The 13027-nt window shown below is 35.0% G+C and overlaps 2 protein-coding genes across 2 annotated transcripts; one reads left to right on the plus strand and one right to left on the minus strand.

Annotated features, from left to right (window-relative positions):
* The first annotated feature begins 2887 nt into the window (after positions 1–2887).
* LOC143564067 (pyruvate kinase, cytosolic isozyme-like) lies at positions 2888–6160 on the plus strand. Its single transcript, XM_077051455.1, has 3 exons — positions 2888–3177; positions 4544–5005; positions 5202–6160. Exons 1-3 carry the CDS (start codon positions 2926–2928, stop codon positions 6012–6014), a joined length of 1527 nt encoding a protein of 508 aa, XP_076907570.1. The 5' UTR covers positions 2888–2925; the 3' UTR covers positions 6015–6160.
* A 1178-nt stretch (positions 6161–7338) lies between these two features.
* On the minus strand, positions 7339–11691 carry LOC143564064 (uncharacterized). Its single transcript, XM_077051453.1, has 5 exons — positions 11553–11691; positions 11199–11392; positions 9373–9697; positions 7753–7842; positions 7339–7675 (listed from the first exon to the last, which is right to left on the minus strand). The coding sequence occupies exons 1-5, from the start codon at positions 11643–11645 to the stop codon at positions 7628–7630; spliced, it is 750 nt and encodes a 249-aa protein (XP_076907568.1). The 5' UTR covers positions 11646–11691; the 3' UTR covers positions 7339–7627.
* Between the last annotated feature and the right edge of the window lie 1336 nt (positions 11692–13027).

Genomic DNA, 13027 nt, shown 5'->3' on the forward strand with positions numbered 1-13027 from the left:
GTTGATTTTTTTTGAGTTTGTATACGCTGCATAGTGACAACCGTGTTTAAAACGGCTAAGTTTTAATTTCAAGTCGTTTGATTTGGTTCATATATATTTTCAGAAACAGGATCAAATACATTTTATTCTTAACATGAAAATGGTGAGAACCAATTTGTTGTTATGATTATGTTTAATTTTATAGATGTTTGCTGCTATTTTTTGTTTGTATTTGCTAATTTTTGATTATGAGACGTTATAAGTATTTGCTTATTTATATTTTGTTGTTGTTATTAGATGTTTTCTTTTGCTGTTATAAGTATTTGTTGGTATATGCTGTTATTATTTTGTTCTTGATTTTGATTCTTTTGTTGTAATTTTTAGGTTCTTTTCTTTGTTATTATAAGTCATTGGTATTGTAGTTGGTATTGTTTCTTACGTTCGCATTTTTAAATAAATTGACGTTTTTTCCTACGTACTCATGTTAAGATCAAAATGTACATGAACCTTCCCCCTATTTTAAAAAAGTAAACATACGAATGCTTTTTTGTTTCTTTCAAAAAAGAAAAAATAAAAAAAGTAGTCCAAACCGGGTCATGGTTGTATGGTAGTTTTAAAACATGGTCGCTAAACCGGGAACCAGCCCGTGGGTAAGTAAAAAGAGGGAGGAATGTGTTTGCTACCTTTTGGTCTTTTTTCATTTGGGGGTCCCCAAGATTTTGACTTCTCTAAATATAAATATATGCTAAACTCCCAATTTAAATACACTTTATTTATTTGGGCTAATTAAGCGGTTTTAGGATTTGTGGTTTTATACTTTTTTATCCGCCCATGAGTAAAATGATTAGTCTATAAAATATTTTCTAAACATTATTGAAAACTAACATGTGATTACACCTACATAAACAAAACAAACCGGTCTTAATTTCATTTGAAACTACACATAAAGGGCGTATGGAGTGGACAAGAAGAATGGGCGAATATACCCCCCCCCCCCCATTGACAAAAGGGGCGAGAAGGGCAGGGGCAAGGACTTTTTGTGTCCGATGCGGGTTGTGGTGTTAATATTATTATATTAGTATGTGTGTGATATATATATATATGTGTGTGTGTGTGTGTGTGTGGGAGGGTTATCGTAAAAATAAGTAGTTTCGTAGGAAGACTAGGAATAAATCATAGTCATTGGATTATAATAATCAATTGTTGAGATTTAAAATTACCAATAACCGACATTGTTTCCTAGAATTACTCTTTCATCATTATAACCGACATAGTTTCTTAGAATTGTTCATTCACCATCATATGTAATGTCAAATGTCAAAAATTTTTTGGTTCTTACAATTTCTAGGAAACTCCTTATTCTTATATGAACATTTTATATATATATATATATATATATATATATATATATATATATATATATATATATATATGAGCTACAACACCATTACTGGTTGAGTGTCATATGACGCAAATCGTCTTATTTTGTAGCCCCTCCACTACACATAGCCTTAGCAATGCTACACGGATATAGAGGTTTTAAACCTCGAAATATTTGTTAAAATTCAAAAAGTTATGTTACATACAACATGGTCAATTCGACGAGTGTATTGTAAATTGATTATGGTTTTTTACCTTTTTAACTAAAATAACCATTTTATATACATAGAACATGGTCGAACTGTGTTGCAACCATGAGTTCTCAATCATGAAAGTTGTTCCAAGTTACATGACATGCACTTCTAATAGCTAATTCATATAATCCAAACATCTAAAGAAAAGGTCAAGCCAGATATAATTCTAAGTGTTGAATGTGTGCTTAAAACACGTGATTCACTATGTTCAACACTTTTTGAAGATTGCACATTGATGAAATCAACCAATTAGGATGCTAATTTGTTTGGCGCAAAGTGAAAGATGATGCTTGATGATTAAGAATTCATCTACGATAGAAAGTTTAGCAAAGACAACCACACCACCACTTGTCTAAGTTATCTCGTCTGAAAGAAAATAGCAGCTAAAATGCTTTCTCGTGTTTTGTTTGTAAACGAGATAAGCTTGAGCCAACGCAAGCTCACTCGTAGGTTATTTAGCGTGCTTGCTTAAATTAAAGCCCAAATTTCAATATATATAAATCATATCTCATATCAGTTGATAAGTTTTGTAGTTTATAATTTACATACTATATGTTGTTAAATTTTTATTTTTATTTTTGTATATTAGTTATGTGATTATAAATTAAAAAGTTGATTCCAGTATTTACAGTTGAACTTTACATTTTAGATTGTTAAAACAAACAACTCAACTGAACTTAATTGTTAAACTTTAAGCCCGAGTCAAAACTGAGACTCGACTCTGCTTAACTTGTTTATAGCCCTACTTCTTTTTTCACTCTCTCCTTAACCAAACTCACATAACTCGTTCAACCTCTTCCTTATACACGGATCTAAGACGCTATAAACAACACGCAAGCTCTTAATGACTAATACATCATTCCTAACATCATAACCAACTTTGGATTAAATGCTATTTATAACATAATATCCTAAATTCATTTCATCAACCATTAATACAATACAAACAAATGCACAAATATAGCCATAGTTTTACAAAATCTAAACTTTCTTCATAGACCAAATCTCAAAACTTCAAACTTGTCAAACCCCTCAAAAATCAAAATCAACCATTGGTCAAAAACCAAGACTAATATTTTTTCCATATATAAAAATTCATATCATCACACATATATAAATACATACAATAACTTAACAACATAAACCACTCTTCCAATTTATTCTCAACAAACAAAAAAGTTAACCAATCCAATTAATTTCCTTCCGCATATATTCTTCGCTCACCGCCTTCAATTCCATTATTATTATTATTATTATTATTATTCAACTTGTTCTATTCATAATCAAACAAATCAGTTACAGTCTGTAACAAATGGATCAAATGAATACTGATCAAAGCCAGCAACTGATCGGCACCAAGCGGCCGAAGACGAAGATCGTGTGCACTTTAGGACCGGCTTCTCGCTCAGTTCCGATGGTGGAGAAGCTCTTGAAGGCAGGCATGAACGTTGCGAGGTTCAACTTCTCGCACGGATCTTTTGAGTATCATCAGGAGACGCTTGATAATCTCCGTACTGCTATGGATAATACTGGTATCCTCTGTGCTGTTATGCTCGACACCAAGGTATTATAATTTATTCATTTATTTTGACCTAATTGTATAATTAGATCTAATTGTTAGTTGAATTAGTTTTGATTGCTTGTGATTCACGTCAACGGTGCGGTTCGTTATTTGTTGTGGATTTTAGTGGTTTTGATTGATTTTGACCGATTGATTGACCTTCTAAACACTTTTTTTGAAATGACAAGGACCTTCAGTTTTCCATCTCGCCAGTTGTTTGAATGTAATTTGCTGTTTCAAAAAAAAATAATTATTTCAGTTTTTCAGATCTAGGTCTATTTTGATCTAAGATCATTGGTGTTATTGTTTTGTTTTTGTAAAATATTTTATAAAATGGTTTTGTGAGATAAAAATAAAACAAACGTGTTGAATTGAATATGTTATATTCATACAACTATACAAGTATACATCGCTTAAAGGTTTGTATATTACTTTATGATGGGGCTAATTGTTTTTTTGTCCATTTGTTTGTTTTCTTGATGTTCCTGGTTTTTGTAGAGAATATTTGACAAGTGCTGGTTGTTCATTGGTGTTATATAGCATCTTCATTTGTTTGTATCTATACTTGTTTAAAAATATTTTATTAATTAAAATTTAATTTAGTGATTCATTTAATACGCTTCATGGTTTGTTTTTTTTTTGTTGTAAGTTTTGTTAATATTGCAAATTTGTACAGGTAGTTTTAATAAATTTGCTGTATACACTATATATAGTTTTTAGTTTATGGATATTGTCCGTTCAGATCATTGGACAGTAAATGACCAATCTGCGGGTATTCGAAAAGTTTTTTCATTTAATAAATGAATGGGCATGATAAAGAAAATTTGTTTATTTCGTTAAACGAATGAGCATGAAATATGTCTCGTTCGTACTTTTATGTTCGTGAACGAATTGTTTACATTTATTCATTTAAGTTCATTTGTTTACAATCATTTACGTTCATGAACATTTATATTGTTAATGAATGGGATTAAATGACATGTTCGTTTTTTTTAAAGAACACCTAAACAAAACCCCGTGAGTTTACTTGATTGTGTTCGGTCGTGTAATTGGCTAAAGTTAAATAGACAAACACAAACAAGCTCCATTCACTTCGATCGGTTCTGTTGCAAGCCTATTTGAAACTTCTTATTTTTGTATAAAAATTATTGAGAATCTAACTAAAGAATTTTATTTTTATAAATTTTATTGAAAATAAAGTTTTGTAACTTCTATATAGTTATAAGATCCTTATCTAACAAGAAACCTCATTATCTAGATCATCATCAATATGCAGCTTACATGATAATTTCATTAAATTGGTGGTACATGATAATTTCATTAAATTGATGGTTTAAACAAACCATTAATTTTGTTTGTTTTACTTCAGGGTCCAGAGATTCGAACCGGGTTTCTAAAAGATGGCAAGCCTGTCCAACTAAAACAGGGTCAAGAAATCACAATCTCAACCGATTACACCATTAAAGGTGATGACCAGATGATCTGCATGAGCTACAAGAAGTTGGCTTATGATGTTAAACCAAACAGTGTGATTCTGTGTGCAGACGGGACCATTTCTTTTACGGTTCTGTCTTGTGACACTGAAAATGGGTTGGTTAAGTGTCGTTGTGAGAACACTGCGGTTCTTGGTGAACGGAAGAACGTTAATCTTCCCGGTGTGATTGTGGATTTGCCGACATTGACTGAGAAAGATAAAGAGGATATTATGAAGTGGGGTGTTCCTAATAAGATTGATATGATTGCTTTGTCGTTTGTTAGAAAAGGTTCAGATCTTGTGGAGGTTCGTAAGTTGTTGGGAGAACATGCCAAAAACATCCTGCTTATGTCTAAGGTGCATATCTCTCTCTCTCTCTCTCTCTCTCTCTCTCTTAACCATGGTTAAATCAATGTTTTTACAACTGAACTGGAAGGTCAAACCGACATACCATCAGCTTGTCACTTTGTTGTGTTTGAAACTAAATAGTGTTAAATGTGATTGGAAATAATACATATTTTCATGTTATAATAACCTTTTTTATTTTTATCAGGTTGAGAACCAAGAAGGTGTTGCCAACTTTGATGAAATCCTGGCTAACTCAGACGCGTTTATGGTGGCACGTGGCGACCTCGGTATGGAAATCCCAATCGAGAAAATATTCCTAGCTCAAAAAGTAATGATATACAAATGCAACCTACAAGGAAAACCGGTCGTAACCGCCACCCAAATGCTTGAATCAATGATCAAGTCTCCGAGACCAACCCGAGCTGAAGCCACTGACGTAGCCAACGCAGTCCTCGATGGCACTGACTGTGTCATGCTCAGTGGAGAAACTGCAGCCGGGGCATACCCTGAACTCGCAGTCCAAACCATGGCTAAAATCTGCATGGAAGCCGAAAACACGATTGACTATAAAGATGTGTTCAAAAGAATCACTGCAACTGCACCTGTCCCCATGAGCCCACTTGAAAGTCTTGCCTCATCTGCAGTTCGAACTGCGATCTCATCTAAAGCGAGCTTGATTCTTGTTCTAACCAGAGGTGGGAGCACAGCTAAACTAGTGGCTAAGTACAGGCCCGGGATGCCTATACTCTCTCTGGTAGTTCCTGAAATCAAGACCGACTCGTTTGACTGGTCGTGCAGTGATGAGTCACCGGCTAGACATAGTTTGATCTTTAGGGGTTTGGTTCCCGTTTTGATTGCGGGGTCTGCTCGAGCCTCTCATGATGAGTCTACTGAAGAGTCGATTGAGTTTGCTTTGCAGCATGCTAAAGAGAAAGGGCTGTGCAAGATTGGTGATGCCGTTGTGGCTTTGCATCGTGTTGGGACCGCGTCTATTATCAAGATTGTGACCGTTAAGTAAGTTTAAGTGATATGATATATTGGTTTTGTTGATTTTTGCCTGTTTGTTGGGGCGTATTGTTATACTGGTAAAACTAAAGTCGATTTTGGTATCGATAAACTGGATTTATTTCTCACGAGAAGTAACGCGTAATGCATTTTTGTTTTGAGTTTGAATAATGGACGCGTTACTATGTGTGTTTTGGAACATGATTTGGGTATTATGAGATTATTTTATATGACTGGATCTGTTTTTGACACTTAATTTATACAGCCTGATAATGAACGTTGATGTGCGCAGCGACAACTTCTGCCACAAGGTGTAGGGTAAAGCCATGTACTTTAGATCATGAAACCTTAATCATCATATACATGCAAAATCAGATGTCTTGAGTAGGGATGCAAACGAGATGAGTCGAGCCTGAGCTCAACTAGGTGCTCCATCTCGGCTCGTTTTGACTTATACGAGAGGGTTTGACTCGTTCCAAGCTTTTATTCTAAAGATCGAGCTCAGCATTTGAGTTGTTTTTCAAGCTTGGGTTCGACTCGTTTTGCTTTTTATTAATTTATAAGGGTTTTTAATACTTCAACAAAAGTGCTTCGTGTTGAAATGTTGTTAGTGAATACATGAATCATCGTTATAAATAAACTTTTTTGTTAATAAAATAGGTCATCGTTACCAATGCAACGAGCTAAATGCACAGTTTAGTTAATTGATTCAATATAAAAAGTAAATGAGTTTACAAGTGATTAAAACAGAGTATATAAGCGATTAATGCATAAACATTAAGAAAGAGAGAATAGAAAAGGACGTAGCCAAGGAATGACAATATAACATAACCAAAGATACCCAAAACTTGTAGCACTCAAGGTCAAGGCTAGGCTTATCCAAAAATAAACGACTTCTTATCGAGAATAGGCTTGGGAGATGTTAACTTTATATGTTCACATATCCTTATGATCTTATAACCTTAAGTCACACGAAAGTTATAACAACTTCTATGAACATGCAAACAGTAAACTCTCATGATGGACCAACTAAGGCTTGAATTCTATTATACAAGGAAGCGCAATCAGTACTAGAATAATACAAGAGGGACCTCTATCTTTTATTTTTCAAACAAGTGATCGAAACTCAACATTTTAACTCACTAAAAAATAAATGTTGCAGTTTATAAATTCTGCATTACTCGAGCTCAACATTTCAACTCGTTAATATAAAATATCCTAGTTTGTTACTCGTCTGGCTGAGTGAAACATCAAAAGCCATTATAACTTGTAATGACCTGGTTCGGGATCGAACCTGGTGGATCAATATTTTGCTATTTTCAGATCTTTGTGTCCGACGTGGTCCAACTTTCCACAACAGATCATAAACTATGAACTTTTTTAGAAACCCATAAAGTCATGAACAATGGCTAAATCATTTCTTTTAATCGTGCCATTTTTACACATTTATAAGCTCATAAACCCAACCCACAACAGTAAGTGTAACACACCATCTACCTTTGCCTATCCTGCAAAAATAGCACAACTATACAGAGCTTGTAAACTTCAAATTATCATCCATTTCTATAAGTGGCAAAATTGGTCTTCAAACAAACATAAGTTCCGTATATTATCTCATAATCATAGTCATAATCCCGCACTTCGATAACTCCCGAGCCTGCTTTCAGTCGTTTCCTACACACGAGCGGTTCAATGATCGGGTAAGGAATCTTCATACTAGAGTCAACAAGTCAAACAAGCTCGGAACTTACATGTATAGTCTGGAAAGATCCGCTCAGAGGCGACTTCAACAAAGGAACATCAGATATAGATCGATCCGGGCTACTGAAACGATTTTCACCCTACAATAGATTATGTTAATGCAAGAGGAACATCGAAACGGTAGTTTTTGGTATTAGTCGGGTTAAATAATGTACAAAAAGCTTGTGACTCGCTTAAAATTGATTCGTTCATAAACGAGCCAAGGTTGAGCCAATGTAAGCAGCTAGCTCATTTAAGTTAAGCCCAAATTTAAATAAATATAAGTAACAGGTCAATTCCATTTACATGCTCCATGAGCCAACTAGAGAGTACTCTAATATTACTTTTTATTTAAACATAAAGACAAATATTTAAACATTAATTCTAATTTAAACGAGCTAGCTCAAGATTTCACGAGCAGAGCTTGAGCTCAATTTCAGCACGTTTAGCTTCGTGCCTTGGCCTGAGCCTGAGCCCGGGATGAAGCTGGCTCAGCTCGCTAGGTTGGATTCACTTGCACAACTTCTTGTCCCAAATGCTTACCGTTTTATAAATTATTAGCGCGTCCACATTTTTAAAAATTATACTATTTCAATAATAATCTAGTGCATTAAAATATACACTTTCTAGTGAAAGCCACTTTGAAGTGTCTAAGAGCATATAAATATGAATAATTTATGCATCTTTAAGTGAATACCTTCGTCTTGGGTGAACATAATTGTATAAAATATAAACTACCATGAAATGTAATGAAAGTTTCCAAATTATTAACATTGGACACTAAGATTTGAATAAAAGAATCTTCATCATTTAGTGAAGACAGTCGTATTAATACACTAAGATATACATATTTTATTTTGTCAAATATGCATATAAACTATACTTTGATCCTTTAAGCAACTTTCAACTTGTTGGACCCGTTTGACTAGACTTGTAAACGACCGAACGGAACATGTTTGTGGTCATTCGTTTAACTATAACCGAACAAACGATCAACACAAACAATTAAACGAACAAAGTTTTCTTGTTCATGTTCGTTTGTAAGGACAAGCAAAAGAGGAAGGGAAAATTGGTTGAGTAAATAGAGCTTATTCAATGAACTTAACATGTTTATGTTCGTTCGTTAACAATATAAACGAACGATTCATGAACATAACTGAACATAGACGAAATAACCAAACTGAGGTAAAACCAGTTAAAACTAACGTGAAGAACAATACATTGAGCCAAAAAAGTTGTTAAAACTAGACTAAGTTGTATCCAAAGATATTTAAATAAATATATATCAATGAACAAACTTAATAGATGTGAACTAATTAACATAAATAAACGAATACTCAAAAACATAAATGAAAAAAACAAGACATATGCTCATGTTCATTCGTTTAACAAAAATGAACACAACTTTTTGTTCATATTTGTTCGTTTATTAAACAAATGAACGTCATGCCAAATGCTCATGTTCATTCACTACATGTTCAATTCGTTTATAGGTCTAAATTTGACTACCTTCCTTTTGTAACCAACTTTTATTTTAACCATATGACCCGTTGGAGATAAAACATAGCCCATATCGACACATTACCAAAAAACGAGCTGAATTTGTAACTTCAAGTAAAGATACATCATACCTCACGCAAAAATCCTTCATCTTGATTATCTGAAAAAAGAGACGAGTAGTAGACCGGGTCATAAATAGAACCACCTAAACCATCTTCAGAACCGGAACTCGGTCTAATGAAATCAGGGGTAGCGGGATTTATAAAACTGTTCCTTAAATCCTGGTCAGCATCTTGGGGACATGAACTATTATCTACTTCTGAAGACCCTAATCTATACATTTGTATCCATAATAATGAAGATGTTGACCTCACCGAGCACCCAATTATTTGCATTATTAGAGTGAGTTTGACAGAAAACCTTAAAAATCTTCCATAAAACTCAGAGGACATATGCCTGCATTGACGATGGAGAATTAGAAAATATACTTTTGAACTAATATTTAGAGGTGGTGAAATGGGTAGGTCGGATAAGGGTTCAAATTTGGTTCAAGGAGTTGACAGAAAACACTTTTGGTTTGCTTTTCTTTAAGTAATTTGTGTGCTTGCTATAATTACAAAAACTATACTATGAAAATAGATAGAATGTGAATTGAATGGTCTAAGCATTAGGCCATTTTATACCTGTCAGAGATAAAACATTATGCATATCAAGTCAATCAACTGATAAGTAAGTACATGAGTCAGATTTTCACCTCCAACATTTCACAGTGCATAGTCCATAATTTGCTTGAATAATACATTTTTGACTTTAACTTTGAGTCTTTCTTTCTAGCTATAGTTTCATTACTATTATTATTATTATTATTATTATTATTATTATTATTATTATCCTATATAATGCATCCAACATATATAGCATGAATCACCAACCATTGAGCCAAAAATGGGTGTCCATTTATAGAAGCAACAATGCCACAAACAGCACCAACGAACCTAATAAACAACATTTCAATGGTGGCAGCCTACTAAAAACTAAAAAAACCCGATTAAACAGTTACCAGTACTTATTTTGATTTAATATCTTATTCAAATTATTTTAATTTTCATGAAAACAACATTTGATATATGTTAGTTCTCAAGAAATAAAATCTAGTATTTTTTAGTTCTCAAGTGTAAATATTTAATGCACTTTGAGTTCTTAGAAATCAACATTTATTGTTATATATTCTCAAATTTCAACAACCTAACTCACCTCATAAAACCACTAGATATCGAATTTTCTCTGAGTTTTTCACAAAAAAATAAACCAACCAGAACCATCCGCTGGCTCAGGTTGACTTTGACATGTGGCTAAGAACATGAGGTTGGTCTAGTTCAATTATTAATAGTTCAGTCCTTTTTTGGTCTGTTCAGACCGGTTTTCCGTCTGAAAACAACCAATGCGCTCGCCTCCTTTACGCCTGATCAGGGAGGTCAGCTTGCACATAGGCCCTCACCTTTGACATCACTACATAACAGTACTCACAAGATTAAAACTTTAGGTTTATTAGTATAGTCAAAGTCAAAATATGCCTAATTGACTATACACATAATAATTAGGCATTGTTGAAAACCTCAATAAACCAGCTTTTGAGAAGCAGGTAAGCAGTTATTGCAGGGTAAACATAGGATCACCTAACAATCTCTATAATTTTTCTTTTGTGAACAGCTAATATTCTACTCCTATATCCACCTATTGGAGGAGCCAGGATTTGAACCTCCAAAGAGCACCTAGGAGAAAGGGGGAGGGGGGGGGGGGCTATTACACCACTATATTACCATCGGGCCAGGTGTCCTTTGGTAACAAGCTCTATAGTTAATCTCTTTGTTGCAGCTAACCATTTGATGCTAATTAATATTGTCAAACGGGGTGATAATCACTTTGAAAACACACTTCTAATAGAGAGAAGACTAACCAGATTTCATGACTGAAGAGGACGAACCACAGACCGTCCAACAAAATGGCCGAAAACAGAAGGACGGCGTAGATTCTGCCGAGGCGCTGACTGCTGTTCTCAATAGCGACCAACGCAAACAAAGCAATGGCGAGATCAATGACACAAACGCCAGTGTACAAAGCTCCCAGTGATCCAATCAAAGCACAGCCAATCTTGATTAATGAACAGAAAACAAAGAATCTAAGTCAATCACATAACATTTGGCCTAACACAAATCCAATCATAATTAATTAATTAATTAGGGCAACACAATCACACATACATATAAAACATCTTGATGATATGCATATAAAGAGATAGAAATGATCGTACTTGAATGTGGATGAGAATGACAGCGAGGGATTGAATCTTGTCGTAATCACGGAGCCATGTCTGTATCTGAATGGTGAATTCAGAACAAAGCATTATATATTTATTATATAATTGATAATAAGATTTCAATTAACCAATCATTACGGAAATTGAAAGAAACAGATTGTTCGAGTGAGTATTATTATCAATCGGTGTGTTTGTGTGAAAAAACCACCGGCAGTCTTCACCGGAACAAACAATTACTCGATGCCTGGGCTGCTTTTCGATTGCTATTATTATTCTGCTTTCATTTAGCTATTTCACAATTATGACCCTCCTTGCATCAACATATTCATTTTCAAAGGGGTCTTAAACCCACCTTTCAATTAAGTACAACCCCCAAATAAAGGATAACACACACGCTTGGCGGGACACCTGGCGCCCTAACATCAGCGGGCAAACGTGCTGCATGGCGCCAATGTTATAGCCTAATATAACAAACTTTCCCTGACACTTAGGAATAGTAGCATAAAGGTTTCCACCAGCATGGGACAAAAAGGTACAACATACATAGGAAATAACAACCAACAAATAAGGATTGGACAACACATAAAGGGTAGTACAAAATAGTAAACACGTCCATGCCAAAAGGCCATGATGTCCACCAACCTCCACGGCCGCACGGGTGGAGAATATAATTGGTAGAAAGCCTGACAAAGTGGTTGACCATACTCTCTCTCCTCCGGCTATAAATACCAATGGACCTCCAAATGGTAAAGGATATACAGACTCCACTATTACTACTCTCAATACATTCTATTTGTACAATACTAATTCTCACGCCGGAGGGTGGTTACGAGAGAATCCCCCATTCCTTGTAACAAGCTCACGGTGTTCTGTTTTGAAGGATATACTCGTCTGCGCCAAGAAGGTTTATTAACCCATCGTGGGGAATACTTAACCATAACCCTCGGACTAATGTGTTAGACCTTGAGGGGTGGATTTGTGTTTCTTCATTGGCGCCATCTGTGGATATTGCTATAACAGTTACTCAAAGATCACTCCATTCTTGATTCAGATGAGTGGCAAAACTACACCGAAAGAGGTTGGCCAACACTCAAAGGCCAACCAAGAGGGAACTATCGAAATCCTAGACATCATTGGTAGTGGTGAAGGCATCGCTAACGCGTCCACCCTCCACCCTACTATTACAGAAAAAGAAAAAAGAAACCACGTTCACAAGTAACCATGTCGCCAGATATAATGGCTTGGTTAGAGGCTGAACAACAAAAACTTAAGGACAAAGTCCAAGAAAAAATGGCGGCAGTCGTTAGACCACGGACGTTGTTCGATGGTGAATCTAGCAGTAACGGAAAAGAAGAAGAGTACGAAGAACACTCAACGCCAGTTCGTACAAAGGCACCAACCGCCAAATCACCACCTGTTCGGCAAAACAGCAAAGAAAAATCACATCAGTCGCGTCTAGAAGTCAACTA

This window comes from Bidens hawaiensis, unplaced genomic scaffold (assembly GCF_021521415.1).
Source record: "Bidens hawaiensis isolate Kalapana, Puna unplaced genomic scaffold, B.hawaiensis_p1.1 tig00021711_1, whole genome shotgun sequence".
Taxonomy (NCBI): Eukaryota; Viridiplantae; Streptophyta; class Magnoliopsida; order Asterales; family Asteraceae; genus Bidens; species Bidens hawaiensis.

Coding starts and splice junctions, on each gene's coding strand:
- LOC143564067 (XM_077051455.1), top strand. CDS start 2,926: ATGGATCAAATGAATACTGATCAAAGCCAGCAACTGATCGGCACCAAG. Junction 3,178..4,543: donor CTGTTATGCTCGACACCAAG/GTATTATAATTT, acceptor GTTTTACTTCAG/GGTCCAGAGATTCGAACCGG. Junction 5,006..5,201: donor ACATCCTGCTTATGTCTAAG/GTGCATATCTCT, acceptor TATTTTTATCAG/GTTGAGAACCAAGAAGGTGT.
- LOC143564064 (XM_077051453.1), bottom strand. CDS start 11,645: ATGCTTTGTTCTGAATTCACCATTCAGATACAGACATGGCTCCGTGAT. Junction 9,698..11,198: donor CTCTTCAGTCATGAAATCTG/GTTAGTCTTCTC, acceptor TCGTCAATGCAG/GCATATGTCCTCTGAGTTTT. Junction 7,676..7,752: donor GATCTTTCCAGACTATACAT/GTAAGTTCCGAG, acceptor GCTCGTGTGTAG/GAAACGACTGAAAGCAGGCT.